The sequence below is a fragment of the Neoarius graeffei genome, chromosome 4, assembly GCF_027579695.1.
Source record: "Neoarius graeffei isolate fNeoGra1 chromosome 4, fNeoGra1.pri, whole genome shotgun sequence".
In the NCBI taxonomy this organism is placed as follows: domain Eukaryota; kingdom Metazoa; phylum Chordata; class Actinopteri; order Siluriformes; family Ariidae; genus Neoarius; species Neoarius graeffei.
In genome coordinates, this window is record NC_083572.1 from 6,479,915 (window position 1) to 6,497,302 (window position 17,388).

General features: G+C 41.7%; 1 protein-coding gene across 3 annotated transcripts in view; it reads left to right on the forward strand.

Moving 5' to 3' along the window:
* The window catches only part of wipf1b (WAS/WASL interacting protein family, member 1b), a 55,344-nt gene that overhangs the window by 16,264 nt on the left and 21,692 nt on the right, over window positions 1–17,388 (forward strand). For all 3 annotated transcript variants that reach the window (XR_009654492.1, XM_060918727.1, XM_060918728.1), the window contains exons 2-3: window positions 12,574–12,692; window positions 15,945–16,074. Coding sequence is in view for 2 of the 3 variants with exons in the window: in XM_060918727.1 (XP_060774710.1) it covers window positions 12,642–12,692; window positions 15,945–16,074 (181 nt within the window). In the remaining variant the exon portion in view is untranslated. The remainder of the gene's footprint in view (window positions 1–12,573; window positions 12,693–15,944; window positions 16,075–17,388) is intronic.

The following is a 17,388-nucleotide window of genomic DNA, read 5'->3' on the forward strand; positions in this document are numbered from 1 at the left end:
GAGTTCCAGTTTTATTAGTGTTTTTTGTTTGTTTGTTTTTGTTTTTTTAAATAGAACAATTAATGAATTTGGGGCCACATGGCCCTAAATTCTCTGCAATTTTTTCCTGCTTCACCATGACCCAGTTCAAGATACTACGTCATGCATCACGTGGTGGGCTTTCCCTGTTTGCGCAAGGCATTGTGGGATACAAATTTGAAACAGGAGAGAAAAATGGAGGGCGTGAGTGTGCGAATGAAACGTGAAAGAGCGACTACAGTAACGGAAAGAAAGCGAGAAGAAAAGACGTTATGTTATATACGAAGGAAAGGAAACGCAGGACCAAACTAATAAATATCGGCGCTCAGCGAGCACCTCGGTGTGATCAGCTGTTCGTTTAGCGACAGAATGATGGAACTGTCAGTGCACGCTCAAAGGGAAACCTGCGCATGCGCACACACACGGACTTCCTCTGTTTGCTTGACTGTGCAATGCAATCGATTTCATGCACATTATTTGCATTAATCCCCTCAAATTAAATAACTTCCCAGCCACAGACCAGAATGGCCTGATATTTTTGAAATATTACAGAAATAAACATATATCACAATGACCACATTTCAGACGGAACTAAATTTCACTGATTTTATGAAATCGACAGGCCGTCTAGCTTTAAGAAGTCCACCTAAGCAGAAATGATTTTGTTGGACGTTTGGTATAAAGTTTTTATTGATCGATTTTGCAAAAAATAAAAATGCTCTTTTTCTTAAAATCTAGTGAATGTGGATAGAATAAAACAGTTATTCCACTTAATCTCTTCATACATGGCTTATAGCCAATTCGGTGCTACGTACTTCATTGGCTATTAGCTCATGTACGACTCAATTTCGTGGAATAACTGTTAAATATCATATATATATATATATATATATATATATAATTAGTGCTGTCAAAAATGTCGCGTTATTAACGCGTTAACTTGACTCAATTTTAACGGCGATAATTTTTTTTTATCGCAAGATTAACGCTCTGTGACATGATGTAGGTTTTTCATAAGCTTTTGAAACTGCCAGGAACTTGGAACAGAGACTTTGCTTAGAAAAACGATAGCAGCTAGCCACACCCCGCACAGCCAGAGTCCTCTGCCCTTCTCCCTCAAAGAACCAGCGCGGGCAGGGCGCACTAGTAGAGATGGGATTTATGGCTCTTTGATGGGATCTGCATCTTTGTGATCCGTTCTTTGAAAAGAGCCGTTCAAAAGACTGGCTCATTTGGCTCTTTTTAAATATTTATTCAGTTTTAAGAAGACAGCGTCTAAAGAAGCCAGATCCCTCTGAACTGTAAACTCAATGCTATCCCAGAAATCCTTCCTGTAATATGCAAATTTGGCCGCCTCTGATTGGACAGCGCGACGCATCAACAGGCAGAAAGTGTAAAAGTACAAAATGTGTTAAGTGAGCTGAAACAGTAAAGATCAGATTCAATGCAATATTTATCAACGAACAACTTAAAGTTAATGTAATAGTGTACTTTATATTATAATCAAGCATGTCAAGCCTACCGTCACTGTGTAACCTGTGTCTCTGATAGACTAACTCAAGCAGTAGATTACTTCACTCATGGTTCTCTTGTTAGTCTCGGGACGAAGAGCCAGGGTGCTCAGCTTAGATTTCAGTTTGCGGTGGCTGTGTCAAGACATGTTATGTTTTGGAATAAGAAAAACATTGGTACAAAACAAGCCCATTCACTTTTTTATGCTGGTAAGAGAATTACAATGGTTTTTCGTGTGACAAAAATGTGCGATTAAATTGCGATTAATCGCGAGTTAACTATGACAGTCGCGACATTAATCGCGATTAAATATTTTAATCGCTTGACAGCACATTATTTTTATATATATATATATATATATATATATATATATATATATATATATATATATATATATATGAGTGATTCCACGCTTATGGGTACTGAAATGGGGACATGAACTTATTTTTAAAAATTCACCTAAGACCATTTCTTTTTTTTTACCATCAGGTCACAAAACATGTAATCTTTAATGAATGATATGTTAAAAGATAACTTTAATTTTCTGAGATGTAATAAAAACATATTTATATGCCAAAGTCAGAACGTAACAGAAGTGTTGTGGACATATATATTCTCAATTTTAACAATGTAGAATTACTTTTTGAAACATAGGAAGGTGATGTTTTAGCAAATATAATTAATAAACATGTGTAGAATAAACATACACATTCTTTCAATAAGATTAACATGGTATAGAGCTAGATTGTAATTAATTTGTAACAGATGCGAGATGGACAATCGTAACAGAAGTAATGTAACAGACATCATTTTGGAACTCATAGGCTTGACTTTGGCGTATAAATATGTTTTTATTACATCTCAGAAAATTAAAGTTATCTTTTAACATATCATTCATTAAAGATTACATATTTTGTGACCTGATGGTAAAAAAAATAAATGGTTTTAGGTGAATAAGTTCATGTCCCCATTTCAGTACCCATAAGCGTGGAATCACTCATATATATATAAAATATACTGCATGTCTCGCGCTTTATTGGTTTGTTAAACTGACACCTAAAAAAATTCACATTTTCATCAGAATCAGTTTTCAAAAAGAATAGAGTTTATAACTGTAGAAAAGTTCCAGTTTATCACAATATCTAAATTGTACAGTATAACCGTGTGTGTGTGTGTGTACATACCGATCAGCCATAACATTTACAGTGGTGCTTGAAAGTTTGTGAACCCTTTAGAATTTTCTATATTTCTGCATAAATATGACCTAAAACATCATCAGATTTTCACACAAGTCCTCAAAGTAGATAAAGAGAACCCAGTTAAAAAATTGAGACAAAAATATAACACTTGGTCATTTATTTATTGAGGAAAATGATCCAATATTACATATCTGTGAGTGGCAAAAGTATGTGAACCTCAAGGATTAGCAGTTAATTTGAAGGTGAAATTAGAGTCAGGTGTTTTCAGTCAATGGGATGACAATCAGGTGTGAGTGGGCACCCTGTTTTATTAAAAGAACAGGGATCTATCAAAGTCTGATCTTCACAACACGTTTGTGGAAATGTATCATGGCACGAACAATGGAGATTTCTGAGGACCTCAGAAAAAGCGTTGTTGATGCTCATCAGGCAGGAAAAGGTTACAAAACCATCTCTAGAGTGTTTGGACTCCACCAATCCACAGTCAGACAGATTGTGTACAAATGGAGGAAATTCAAGACCATTGTTACCCTCCCCAGGAGTGGTCGACCAACAAAGATCACTCCAACAGCAAGGCATGCAATAGTCGGCAAGGTCCCCAAGGACCCCAGGGTAACTTCTAAGCAACTGAAGGCTTCTCTCACATTGGCTAATGTTAATGTTCATGAGTCCACCATCAGAAGAACACTGAACAACAATGGTGTGCATGGCAGGGTTACAAGGAGAAAGCCACTGCTCTCCAAAAAGAACATTGCTGCTCATCTGCAGTTTGCTAAAGATCACGTGGACAAGCCAGAAGGCTATTGGAAAAAATTTTTGGATGGATGAGACCAAAATAGAATTTTTTGGTTTCAATGAGAAGCATTATGTTTGGAGAAAGGAAAACACTGCATTCCAGCATAAGAACCTTATCCCATCTGTGAAACATGGTGGTGGTAGTATCATGGTTTGGGCCTGTTTTGCTGCATCTGGGCCAGGACGGCTTGCCATCATTGATGGAACAATGAATTCTGAATTATACCAGCGAATTCTAAAGGAAAATGTCAGGACATCTGTCCATGAACTGAATCTCAAGAGAAGGTGGGTCATGCAGCAAGACAATGACCCTAAGCATACAAGTCGTTCTACCAAAAACGGTTAAAGAAGAATAAAGTTAATGTTTTGGAATGGCCAAGTCAAAGTCCTGACCTTAATCCAATTGAAATGTTGTGGAAGGAACTGAAGCGAGCAGTTCATGTGAGGAAATCCACCAACATCCCAGAGTTGAAGCTGTTCTGTACGGAGGAATGGGCTAAAATTCCTCCAAGCCGGTGTGCAGGACTGATCAACAGTTACCGCAAACGTTTAGTTGCAGTTATTGCTGCACAAGGGGGTCACACCAGATACTGAAAGCAAAGGTTCACATACTTTTGCCACTCACAGATATGTAATATTGGATCATTTTCCTCAATAAATAAATGACCAAGTATAATATTTTTGTCTCATTTGTTTAACTGGGTTCTCTTTATCTACTTTTAGGACTTGTGTGAAAATCTGATGATGTTTTAGGTCATATTTATGCAGAAATATAGAAAATTCTAAAGGGTTCACAAACTTTCAAGCACCACTGTAAAACCACTGACAGGTGAAGAAGTGAATAACCGTGATTATCTCATTAACACTGGCGCCTGTCAAGGGCTGTGATATAACAGTCAGTTGTTGAAGTTGATGTGTTGGAAGTAGGACAAATGGGCAAGCGTAAGGATCTGAGTGACTTTGACAAGGGACAAAGTGTGATGGTTAGATGACTGGGTCTGAGCATCTCTTTAAAACAAAAAAGGCCCATATTGTGGGGTGTTCCCGGTATGCAGTGGTTAGTACCTACCAAAAGTGCTCCAAGGATCCAAAGGACAACCGGTGAACCGGCAACAGGGTCATGGGTGTTGAAGGCTCATTGATTCGCATGGAGCACTTGCATGTGACGTCACAGCCGATCCAGATTGTGACAGACGCCATCTTGTCGGTCAAACGCCATATTCCGCCTTCTACTTCTACTTCTGGTTCTACTTCTGCTTCTACTTCTACCTTTTCTTCTGGAAAACCCTACTACATACAATTCTACTACAACGGCTGCAGCTACAAGCTCTCCCTACCTGTGCACGTTTTTTATGTTTTTTGTGTGTATTTTTGCGTGTTGTTCGTCTGTACCGGACTTCAATATCCACTACAACCGTATGGACTTACTGGACATAAAAAAAAAAAACAACATTCCGGACAAGATAGCGAGACCAGCGGGGTCTCCGTGGATTGTTATTGGAAGCAAAGCTAAGGAGGCGGCGCCGGGAGAGGAAGCAAAAGCGAGGCTGCAGAGCCGGCCTGTTGACTAAGCTCAGAAAACAGCCACTCAAACCTCCACTGCCAAGCCTCTATCTCTCCAACGCCAGATCCATGTAAACAAGACGGACGATTTGGAATTACAGCTGGAATTACCTTATTCTATAATCGGCTGGTCAGTGCTATACTCAATACTTAAGTGACTTACCCATCCAATGAGGATTCTTGTTTACAAGATGCCACATCTGAGTCGCTGACAAATCCTGAATTTCTGTAAAGATAACTGTCCAGAGATTTATAGGCACGCAGTGCTTCACCACTGAACAGCGAGGGAAAGTTAATGAGGTAATTATACACGTCCGGGTATTCCGCTGGCAGTTCAAAATCCGGTCGTGAAAACTCCGTCTGGAAAGCCATAAGGGTCACTAATCTGTAGATCGTTTATTTTAGACATATATCTAGTTATCTGTTCATTAGAAAAATGAGCCGTGTAGTCCGTCGGTTGAAATTGATCCATTCTGTACACGAGTGCAGCAGTATTCAGCGGTGTTTTTGACCGACAAGATGGCGGTTGTGTACTTTCCGGTCACGTGACTGCAAGATCTCTATAGGCATGAAGGCTCGCCCATATGGTCCAATCCCACAGAAGAACTCCTGGAGCGCAAACTAATTAAAATATGTCCTGGGTGGCACGGTGGTGTAGTGGTTAGCGCTGTCACCTCACAGCAAGAAGGTCCGGGTTCGAGCCCCGTGGCCGGCGAGGGCCTTTCTGTGCGGAGTTTGCATGTTCTCCCCGTGTCTGCGTGGGTTTCCTCCGGGTGCTCCGGTTTCCCCCACAGTCCAAAGACATGCAGGTTAGGTTAACTGGTGACTCTAAATTGACCGTAGGTGTGAATGTGAGTGTGAATGGTTGTCTGTGTCTGTGTGTCAGCCCTGTGATGACCTGGCGACTTGTCCAGGGTGTACCCCGCCTTTCACCCGTAGTCAGCTGGGATAGGCTCCAGCTTGCCTGCGACCCTGTAGAACAGGATAAAGCGGCTACAGATAATGAGATGAGATGAGTTAGGTCGTGTCTGTCAATGTGTGTATTGTAGCAGGCGGTTTCATGGATTCGAAAGTGCGTGCTACCGTTACAGCGTCGACTTGCGTCACATCACCATGAAGCAATTTAATTTTAAACCTCACTACAAAGCAAAAATGAAAATGTTTGCTTTGCAAAAGTCAATATGGAATAGGATTTGGGGGGGGTTCCCTCCTAGTTGTCGATACAAAATCTGCGAGTGCAGAGGTGACCTCATTGCCCACAGCGTACACACTGTATATTCGAACTTTGCCGTCATTTTCTAAAGAAACATAAAAATTGAACCATGTTACATTTAAGCAGTTCAGGATTTTCAACAAATCATGACACACACCTCAAATTCATCCCGGTCAGATATTTAATGCGCACTTTGTGTAGTAGTGAGCGTGTATAATGAAAGGGAAGCCATTTTAGATTCAGCTCACGTGTGTCATTTCAGTGAATAAAGAAATAATTAAATTTGCAAGAATTTAATTTAAATACTTAATTGTGCATTAGGGCTAGGTGGTATGATGATAAAATATACAGTTAGGTCCATATATATTTGGACACTGACACAATTTTTTTTTTACCTGTTTACTGAAACATATATTCAGGTTATAGTCATATAATGGACATAAAGTCCAGACTTTCAGCTTTCATTTGAGGGTATCCACATTAAAATTGGATGAAGGGTTTAGGAGTTTCAGCTCCTTAACATGTGCCACCCTGTTTTTAAAGGGACCAAAAGTAATTGGACAATTGACTCAAAGGCTATTTCATGGGCAGGTGTGGGCAATTCCTTCGTTATGTCATTCTCAGTTAAGCAGATAAAAGGCCTGGAGTTGATTTGAGGTGTGGTGCTTGCATTTGGAAGATTTTGCTGTGAAGAAAACATGCGGTCAAAGGAGCTCTCCATGCAGCTGAAACAAGCCATCCTTAAGCTGCGAAAACAGAAAAAAAACCATCCGAGAAATTGCTACAATATTAGGAGTGGCAAAATCTACAGTTTGGTACATCCTGAGAAAGAAAGAAAGCACTGGTGAACTCATCAATGCAAAAAGACCTGGACGCCCACAGAAGACAACAGTGGTGAATGATCGCAGAATAATTTCCATGGTGAAGAGAAACCCCTTCACAACAGCCAACCAAGTGAACAACACTCTCCAGGAGGTAGGCGTATCAATATCCAAATCTACCATAAAGAGAAGACTGCATGAAAGTAAATACAGAGGGTTCACTGCACGGTGCAAGCCACTCATAAGCCTCAAGAATAAAAAGGCTAGATTGGACTTTGCTAAAAAACATCTAAAAAGCCAGCACAGTTCTGGAAGAACATTCTTTGGACAGATGAAACCAAGGTCAACCTCTACCAGAATGATGGAAAGAAAAAAGTATGGCGAAGGTGTGGTACAGCTCATGATCCAAAGCATACCACATCATCTGTAAAACGCGGTGGAGGCAGTGTAATGGCTTGGGCATGCATGGCTGCCAGTGGCACTGGGTCACTAGTGTTTATTGATGATGTGACACAGGACAGAAGCAGCAGGATGAATTCTGAGGTATTCAGAGACGTACTGTGTGCTCAAATCCAGCCAAATGCAGCCAAACTGACTGGTCGGCGTTTCATAATACAGATGGACAATGACCCAAAACATAAAGCCAAAGCAACCCAGGAGTTTATTAAGGCAAAGAAGTGGAATATTCTTGAGTGGCCAAGTCAGTCACCTGATCTCAACCCAACTGAGCAGCATTTCACTTGTTAAAGACTAAACTTCAGACAGAAAAGCCCACAAACAAACAGCAACTGAAAACCGCTGCAGTAAAGGCCTGGCAGAGCATTAAAAAGGAGGAAACACAGCGTCTGGTGATGTCCATGAGTTCAAGACTTCAGGCAGTCATTGCCAACAAAGGGTTTTCAACCAAGTATTAGAAATGAACATTTTATTTACAATTATTTAATTTGTCCAATTACTTTTGAGCCCCTGAAATGAAGGGATTGTGTTTAAAAAATGCTTTAGTTCCTCACAGTTTTATGCAATCATTTTGTTCAACCCACTGAATTAAAGCTGAAAGTCTGAACTTCAACTGCATCTGAATTGTTTTGTTCAGAATTCATTGTGGTAATGTACAGAACCAAAATTAGAAAAATGTTGTCTCTGTCCAAATATTTATGGACCTAACTGTAGATATTGTGATTACAAATATGTCACAATACTCTTTTCTGAAACGCTGTGGGATCCTTTTTTTGTTATTTTGGTTAAATATATATATTTTTTAATTTAATGTTTTAGTTTTTTCCCCCAAATAAAATATTTTTTAAAAACCCATATTTTTAATATAGTGACTTATGAGGACCTCAGTCACCCCGTACTCTCAAAAAAAAAAGTTTAAAATTTAACACAGTGGGGTTTTTGTTGTTTTGGTTAATTTCAAAAGCTAAAAAGATTTTGTTCCAGTTATTGAGATTACGGTCAGGGTTTCAGTGTAGGCAGATCAGTAATTAGCTGGAGTAATGTGTGTGTGTGTGTGTGTGTGTGTGTGTGTGTGTGTGTGTGTGTGTGTGTGTGTGTGTTTGGTTACATCCTCGTCTCGGTTGGGTTTTAAAAGAACAAGCTTAAATGCTGAAACACTTCAGCCACCTGCTTTAGACATTAGGACATGTGTGTAAAATATTGGTGTGTGTGTGTGTGTGTGTAAAGATTCTGTGGAGAAATGTGTCCTAACTCCAGTGCCTACGATGATGGAATGAAAACAAGCTTCAGTCCAGATCTTTTAAAGGACACGCTGTCTTTTCCACAAATCTCAGCAAACCTGCGGTTAATATTCTGGAAGGGATTTTTCTCTCTCTCTCTCTCGGTCTGGCTCTATCTATCTATCTATCTATCTATCTATCTATCTATCTATCTATCTGGCTGTCTTTCTCTCTCTCTGTCTGGCTGTTTCTCTCTCGCTCTCTCTGTCTGTCTGGCTGTCTTTTTCTTTCTCTCTCTGTTTTTCTCTGTTTTTCTTTCTCTTTGTCTTTCTCTGTCTTTCTCTCTGTTGGTCTCTCCCTCTTTCACTGTATCTTTCTCTCTCTCACGCACACTTGCTGATTAATGGTTGAGGATGAGGCTGAGGACGTGTGTGCGCGCGCTCCAGTAGCATCCAGTTAGCAAGAGTATAATTGTATATAAACGGCATGGGGGCGGCACGGTGGTGTAGTGGTTAGCGCTGTCGCCTCACAGCAAGAAGGTCCTGGGTTCGAGCCCCGGGGCCGGCGAGGGCCTTTCTGTGTGGAGTTTGCATGTTCTCCCCGTGTCCGCGTGGGTTTCCTCCGGGTGCTCCGGTTTCCCCCACAGTCCAAAGACATGCAGGTTAGGTTAACTGGTGACTCTAAATTGACCGTAGGTGTGAATGTGAGTGTGAATGGTTGTCTGTGTCTATGTGTCAGCCCTGTGATGACCTGGCGACTTGTCCAGGGTGTACCCCGCCTTTCGCCCGTAGTCAGCTGGGATAGGCTCCAGCTTGCCTGCGACCCTGTAGAAGGATAAAGCGGCTAGAGATAATGAGATGAGATGAGATGAGATAAACGGCATGTGTTACTGAGCCACTTGCACTGTGCATGAGTTCAGCTGAGTTTCTTCTGAACTGCTGCCGTTCTATTAATAATGCGTCCGTGTGCCCGCTTCCCATCGTATTTGCACCACACTGCAGAACTTTTGGCACACTCAGCGGAAGTCCTGTCACTGCAGTATAAAAGAAAAAGTGCTTGTCCAGAAATGCAGAGCGAGGAGAGGGGGAAGGAGTGAGAAAGAGGAAGAAAGAAATGGTGTGGCAGGCAGGGAGGGGGACGGGGTGGTGATGAAAGAGTGAAGGGATTACTGAGCTCATAAAGAGTCCAAAAATCGTGTGTGTGTGTTTTGTGACTCTGATCCAGTGACTGAATTTTTCCACACTGCAGTACTGCGACATGATGCAAAATATCAAAAGGAAGTGAGAGCTATATCTATTTTATTATTTCCTGTTTATGGCGTGCACCGGATGTTAGCAACGAATGGCCCAGAGAGAGAGGGAAGGGGGAGAGAGAGAGAGAGAGAGAGAGAGGGGCATGCATGCGCGCGTGCGCACACACACACAGGGGGACAGAGAGGATCCACAGAGAGACAGAAAGATACACATGGAAAAAGAGATGCTCTCTCTCTCTCTCGTTCTCTCTCTCTCTCTCTCTCTCTCTCTCTCTCTCTCACTCTCACACACACACAAAGAGGGGGACAGAGAGGGATCCAGACAGAGAGAGACAGAAAGATACACATGGAGAAAAAGACGCGTGCTTATACACACCTATGGAGAAAGAGAGACTGAGTTAACACACACAAAGCTATACAGTGTCTTGCAAAAGTATTCATCCCCCTTGATGTTGGTCCTGTTTTGTCACATTACAAGCTGGCATTCAAATGGATTTTTGGAGAGTTAGCACCATTTGATTTTCACAACATGCCTACCACTTTAAAGGTGCCCTTTTTTTTTAAATTGTGACACAATCATTAAGATGAAAAAATAGAAATCTGGAGCGTGCATGGGTATTCACCCAACTCCTTCAAGTTAGATGGGTTGTGTTGGTGTACAGCAATCTTCAAGTTATGCCACAGATTCTCAATTGGATTGAGGTCTGGGCTTTGACTCGGCCATTCCAAGACATTTCAATGTTTTCCTTTAAACCACTCCAGTGTAGCTTTAGCAGTATGTTTAGGGTCATTGTCCTGCTGGAACGTGAGCCTTCGTCCCAGTCTCAAACCTCTGGCTGACGCAAACAGGTTTTCCTTCAGAATTGCCCTGTATTTAGTGCAATCCATCTTTCCTTCAGTCCTGACCAGCTTTCCTGTCCCTGCAGATGAAAAACTTCCCCACAGCATGATGCTGCCACCACCATGCTTCTCAGGGTGTTGGGTTTGTGCCACACATGGCGTTTTCCATGATGGCCAAAAAGTTTTTTGGCCATCATGGAAAACCCACAGAGTGGGCGGGACTTCCATAAAGTCCCGCCCACTCTGTGGAGTGTACGGTTTAAAGTGGTCCTATGGACAGATTCTCCCATCTCCACTGTGGCTCTTTGCAGCTCCTTCAGCGTTAACTTTGGTGTCTTTGTTGCATCTCTGATTAATGCCCTCCTTGCCCGGTCTGTGAGTTTTGGTGGGCGGGGCTTTCTCTTGTCAGGTTTGTAGTGGTGCAATATTCTTCCATTTTGCTATAATGGAGCTCAGTGGGATATTCAAAGTTTGGGATATTTTTTATGACCCAATCCTGATCTATACTTCTCCTCCACAACTTTGTCTCGGACCTGTTTGGAGGCTCCTTGGTTCTCATGTTGCTTGCTTAGTAGTGTTGCAGAGTCAGGGTCCTTCCAGAACAGGTTGATTTATACAGGGATCATGTGACACTTTGATTGCACACAGGTGACTCTTAACCAACTAATTATGGGACTTATGAAGTGAATTGGTTGGACCAGCTCTTATTTAAGGGTTTTATACGAAAGGGGGTGAATAGTTATGCACACTCCAGATTTCTGTTTTGTCATTTTAATTATTGTTTGTGTCACAATAAAACAACAATGTGCACCTTTAAAGTGGTCGGCATGTTGTGTAAATCAAATGGTGCTAATCCTCAAAATCCATTTTAATTCCAGCTTGTAATGCGACAAAACAGGACCAACACCAAGGGGGATGAATACTTTTGCAGGACACTGTACATGGAAAAAGACAGAAATAGACACAGAGAGACATACACAGAGAGGAAGAGAGAGACCGACAGACAGACAGACACAAAGAGAAATAAAACCCACATGTATTTGTCATAATGTTGGTCTTCCGCATTGTGTTTTATTTGTTAAAGGAGAGCGATGCGGTGAGGAAAAGGGAAGTGCGATGCTCTGTACATCCTGATTTTACTCCAGCTGTTCCAATCCAGTATTCAGCTTCAGCACTTTACCTTCTTCTTTTTTTTTTTTTCCTCCTCCACAGAAACATGACACAAACTTTCCCACACATGGGCTTTTAGCATTGCAGCAGCGTTCCTGCACTCTTACACCATCATGTTTAATTCCAGCTGCTGAAACGTTTTGGATTGTTTTCTGCATCACCTGCGTAAAACCATCAGTCCAGATGTAAACATGCAGTAGCGGAGGATGTAAAGGTGCCATCTGGGATTTTAAAAAAGAAGTGGTTCCAGTCGATCTATATTTACAACCTGGGTTTATAAATAACTTGGAAAAACTGAGGTCACTAGTTCCTTCCTTGGTTTTACATTTTCCCTGCCCTTTAAGTAGCTCCGCCCCCCCAGCCTGAAGAGGAATGCTTGTCAGTGTTTTCATTTTTCGTTTTTATTCAGACGTGAAGTGAAATATAGCAGTTACGGTATCTCCTGAAGGATGGATGTGAACTGTGGTGGATTAATGTTTGTATTCTGTGTCTGGGGTGATTTTTCTTTGGGCAGGTTGCAGATGTTTGTTTCCCGTTTTTCTCTCTGCTTGCTGTAAGAGGAGGAGATACTGAGGAGAGACGATGCCGGTTCCCCCGCCGCCCCCTCCTCCCCCACCCCCGACCTTGGCTCTGGTAAACTCGTGTACACACACACACACACACGGGGTTGTACTCTGGTGCTGGAATACATGTGCTTGATAACTCTCTCCTGGTTCATGGACGCATAGAGGATCTGATTTCAGCCAGATCTAGATGGATGTAGCACCATTTTAGCTCCATTTTTCTGTGCCAAACTTATCACTGTTCCTTACTGTGATTGACAGCTAGCGGTGCAGATCTGATTTAGAGAAAACTTGCATGTGTGTGTGTGTGTGTGTGTGTGTGTGTGTGTGTGTGTGGCTCTCTCTGTGCACACATCTCTCTCTCTCTCTCTCTCTCTCTCTGTGTGCATGTATCTTTCTCTGTGTGTGTCTCTCTTTAACTCTGTCTCTGTGTGTATGTCTCTCTCTCTCTCTCAAACAATCTCTCTTTAGGTGGATATCTCTCTCTCTCTTTACGTGGATCTCCCTCTGTGCACGCACACGCATCTCTTTCTCCATGTGTACCTTTCTGTGTGTGTCTCTCCTTAACTCTTTCTCCGTGTCTCTCTCTCTCTCTAACTCTCTTTACGTGGATCTCCCTCTGTGTATGCATGCGCATCTCTTTCTCCATGTGCATCTTTGTGTGTGTGCCTCTCCTTAACTCTTTCTCCATGTATGTCTCGCTCTCTGTGCACACATCTCTCTCTCTCTCTCTCTCTCTCTCTCTCTGTGTCTCTCTTTAACTCTGTCTCTGTGTGTGTCTCTCTCTCTACCCCCCCTTATCTCTCTCTCAAACACTCTCTTTAGGTGGATCTCTCTCTCTCTCTCTCTAACTCTCTCTCTTTACGTGGATCTCCCTCTGTGTGCATGCGCATCTTTCTCCATGTGTACCTTTGTGTGTCTCTCCTTAACTCTTTCCGTGTGTGTGTCTCTCTCTTTAACTCTCTCTTTACGTGGATCTTCCTCTGTGCACGCACACGCATCTCTTTCTCCCTGTGTACCTTTCTGTGTGTCTCTCCTTAACTCTTTCTCCGTGTGTCTCTCTCTCTCTTTCTCTAACTCTCTTTACGTGGATCTCCCTCCGTGTATGCATGCGCATCTCTTTCTCCATGTGCATCTTTTTGTGTGTGCCTCTCCTTAACTCTTTCTCCATGTATGTGTCTCTCTCTCTGTGCACACATCTTTCTCTCTCTCTCTCTCTCTCTCTCTCTCTGTGTCTCTCTTTAACTCTGTCTGTGTGTGTCTCTCTCTCTACCCCCCCTTAACTCTCTCTCTCAAACACTCTCTTTAGGTGGATCTCTCTCTCTCTCTCTCTCTCTCTAACTCTCTCTCTTTACGTGGATCTCCCTCTGTGTGTGCATGTGCATCTTTCTCCATGTGTATCTTTCTGTGTGTCTCTCCTTAACTCTTTCCGTGTGTGTGTGTGTCTCTCTCTCTCTCTCTCTTTAACTCTCTCTCTTTACGTGGATCTCCCTCTGTGCACGCACACGCATCTCTTTCTCCAAGTGTACCTTTCTGTGTGTGTCTCTCCTTAACTCTTTCTCCGTGTGTGTCTCTCTCTCTCTTTCTCTAACTCTCTTTACGTGGATCTCCCTCTGTGTATGCATGCGCATCTCTTTCTCCATGTGCATCTTTGTGTGTGCCTCTCCTTAACTCTTTCTCCATGTATGTCTCGCTCTCTCTGTGCACACATCTTTCTCTCTCTGTGTGTGCATGCATCTTTCTCTGTGTATGTCTCTCTTTAACTCTGTGTGTGTGTGTGTGTGTGTGTGTGTGTGTGTGTGTGTGTCTCTCTCTCTCTCTACCCCCCCTTAACTCTCTCTCTCAAACACTCTCTTTAGGTGGATATCTCTCTCTCTAACTCTCTTTACGTGGATCTCCCTCTGTGTGTGCATGCGCATCTTTCTCCATGTGTACCTTTCTGTGCATCTCTCCTTAACTCTTTCCGTGTGTGTGTGTGTGTGTCTCTCTCTCTTTAACTCTCTCTTTACATGGATCTTCCTCTGTGCACACACACGCATCTCTTTCTCCATGTGTACCTTTCTGTGTGTCTCTCCTTAACTCTTTCTCCATGTGTGTGTGATCTAGAAAAACTTATTCATGCTTTCATCTCCAGTAGGGTTGATTACTGCAATAGCCTTTTCACAGGTCTTCCAAAAAAGACCATCAAAGAGCTTCAACTAATCCAAAATGCAGCAGCAAGGGTTCTTACAAGAACAAAAAGGGTCGTCCATATCACTCCAATCCTAAGGTCTCTGCACTGGCTCCCAGTGAGCTATAGAATTGACTTTAAAGCACTACTTCTTCTATTTAAAACATTACATGGGATGGGACCCAGCTACCTACTGGATATGTTTCAATTATATGCACCAACTAGGTCTCTAAGATCACAAGAGAAAAACTTGCTAGTAATACCAGCTGTCAAAACGAAGTGTGGTGAAGCAGCCTTTAGTTGCTATGCTGCTGAGCTTTGGAACCGACTTCCAGATGAGATCAAAAATGCTCCTACTGTTGTTAGTTTTAAATCCAGGCTCAAGACAAAGCTGTTTTCAGATGCTTTCACTCGATTAATTTTTACCTAAAGTGTAATTAATTTCCTTTAATATAATTTCTTTTAATTTTGATTTTAATGATTTTACTTTCTTTATTTTAATTTCTTTTTAATTTTGGATTTTAATGATCTACTTTTACTTTAATTCTTTGTTACTGTTCTTATGCTTTTATTTTTTGTGAAGCACATTGAATTGCCTGTGTGTATGAAATGTGCTATACAAGTAAACTTGCCTTGCCTTGTGTCTCTCTCTCTCTCTCTCTCTCTCTCTCTCTCTCTCTCTCTCTCTCTCTCTCTCTCTCTCTAACTCTCTCTTTACGTGGATCTCCCTCTGTGTGCACACGCATCTCTTTCTCCATGTGCATCTTTGTGTGTGTGCCTCTCCTTAACTCTTTCTCTGTGTGTGTCTCTCTCTCTCTCTTTACGTGGATCTCCCTCTCTGTGTGTGTGCAAACGCATCTCTTTCTCCATGGGCATTTTTGTGTGCACACACGCATCTTTCTCCATGTGCATCTTTCTCTGTGTCTCTCTTTAATTCTTTCTCCGTGTGTGTGTCTCTCTCTCTTTAACTCTCTCTTTACGTGGATCTCTCTCTCTCTGTGTGCATACGCATCTCTTTCTCTAGGTCTATCTTTGTGTGTCTCTCCCTCTCTCTTTCTCTAACTTTTTCTGTGTAGCTACTGCACTGAAGTTTACGGTCATTTCTGTTTTTACACTTTTCCATGTAAAATATATTTGTGTGTGTGAGAACAGGCCAACACGGAGAAACCCGTCCTGAACAAGTCTGATCAGCAGAGCAGGAACGCGCTACTGTCGGACATCAGCAAAGGAGCTCGACTCAAAAAGACCGTCACTAATGACCGCAGTGCACCTGTACTCGAGAGTATGAAGTCTCTCTCTCTCTCTCTCTCTCTCACTCTCTCTCACACACACACACACACACACACACACACACACACACACACACACACACACACACAGTTTGTTGCTGCATCATTTTATTTTCTTAAAGTGCCATTCCACCATTGGATGTATTCTTTGGCATAAAATACAATATATTTTATGACAACATGACTAGACAGAGAAATCTTTTAGCTTCAAAATGATATATCAAACATAATTTTTTGACAATGACAAGTATATTAATTTTGCGACCAAAGTCACCTACCCTTTTAATTTCCGCGCGGTAGTGAAACATGATGTCATCGGCAGGTTCCCCTTCTTGTGTACCACGTGTCGGTCTATTTTTACACCAGGAAACCCCCAAAGTGAGAGAGTCATTTCTCCTCGTATATGGGGGCCAAAACAATTGCGAAAAATTGAGTTAATCTTTCAGTTAGCTAGATTTATTGGTATTATTTTTATCGCGTTCTATCCGCCATTGCTGATAATATGTGCCACGTCACACGTCACGTGGTACACAAGAAGGGGAACCTGCCGATGACATCACACGCGGAAATTAAAAGGGTAGGTGACTTTGGTCGCAAAATTAATATACTTGTCGTTGTCAAAAAAATTATGTTTGATATATCATTTTGAAGCTAAAAGATTTCTCTATCTAGTGATACCATTTATATATGTTGTCAAAATATATTGTATTTTATGCCAAAGAATACATCCAATGGTGGAATGGCACTTTAACCTACAAATATTATTTTTTACATTATGCCATAGCGCTCTCATTCTCAATTCTGATTGGTTCATTTTCTCTGATAGTAGTGAAGCTGCAATTCACAAATTTATATTATTGCTCTGGTTCATCACTATAGTAACAACTAATGACTGGAAAAAAAAAAGACATGGACGATGTTCATTCCGTTCTATAGTAACAAAGCCAAAATTCCTGTCAAATTTGGAGCCAGAGTCTGCGCAGTAGAGACGAGGGCCTGCCCCGTTCTCCCTAAACCAAGGTCCAGGACGTCACCAAGGCTGTCAATCACTTCATTCCCAAGTGTATCCATGACTACTTATGATATACTAGAATAACGTTATAAAAACACATTTCTTTTGTTTGAAAGTTAAAAAAAAAAAAAAGGCGCGGATATCAGTACAGAGGAAACTAACAGTTCGAATTGGACACTGTAGATGGAAAGAGAGTTTAGATGAATCAAAGTGACATTGTTTTGTTATTGAAACACATGGAGATGGGCGGAGCTACAGATTATTCCGCAGCCAGCCAGCAGGGGTGCTCGACCTG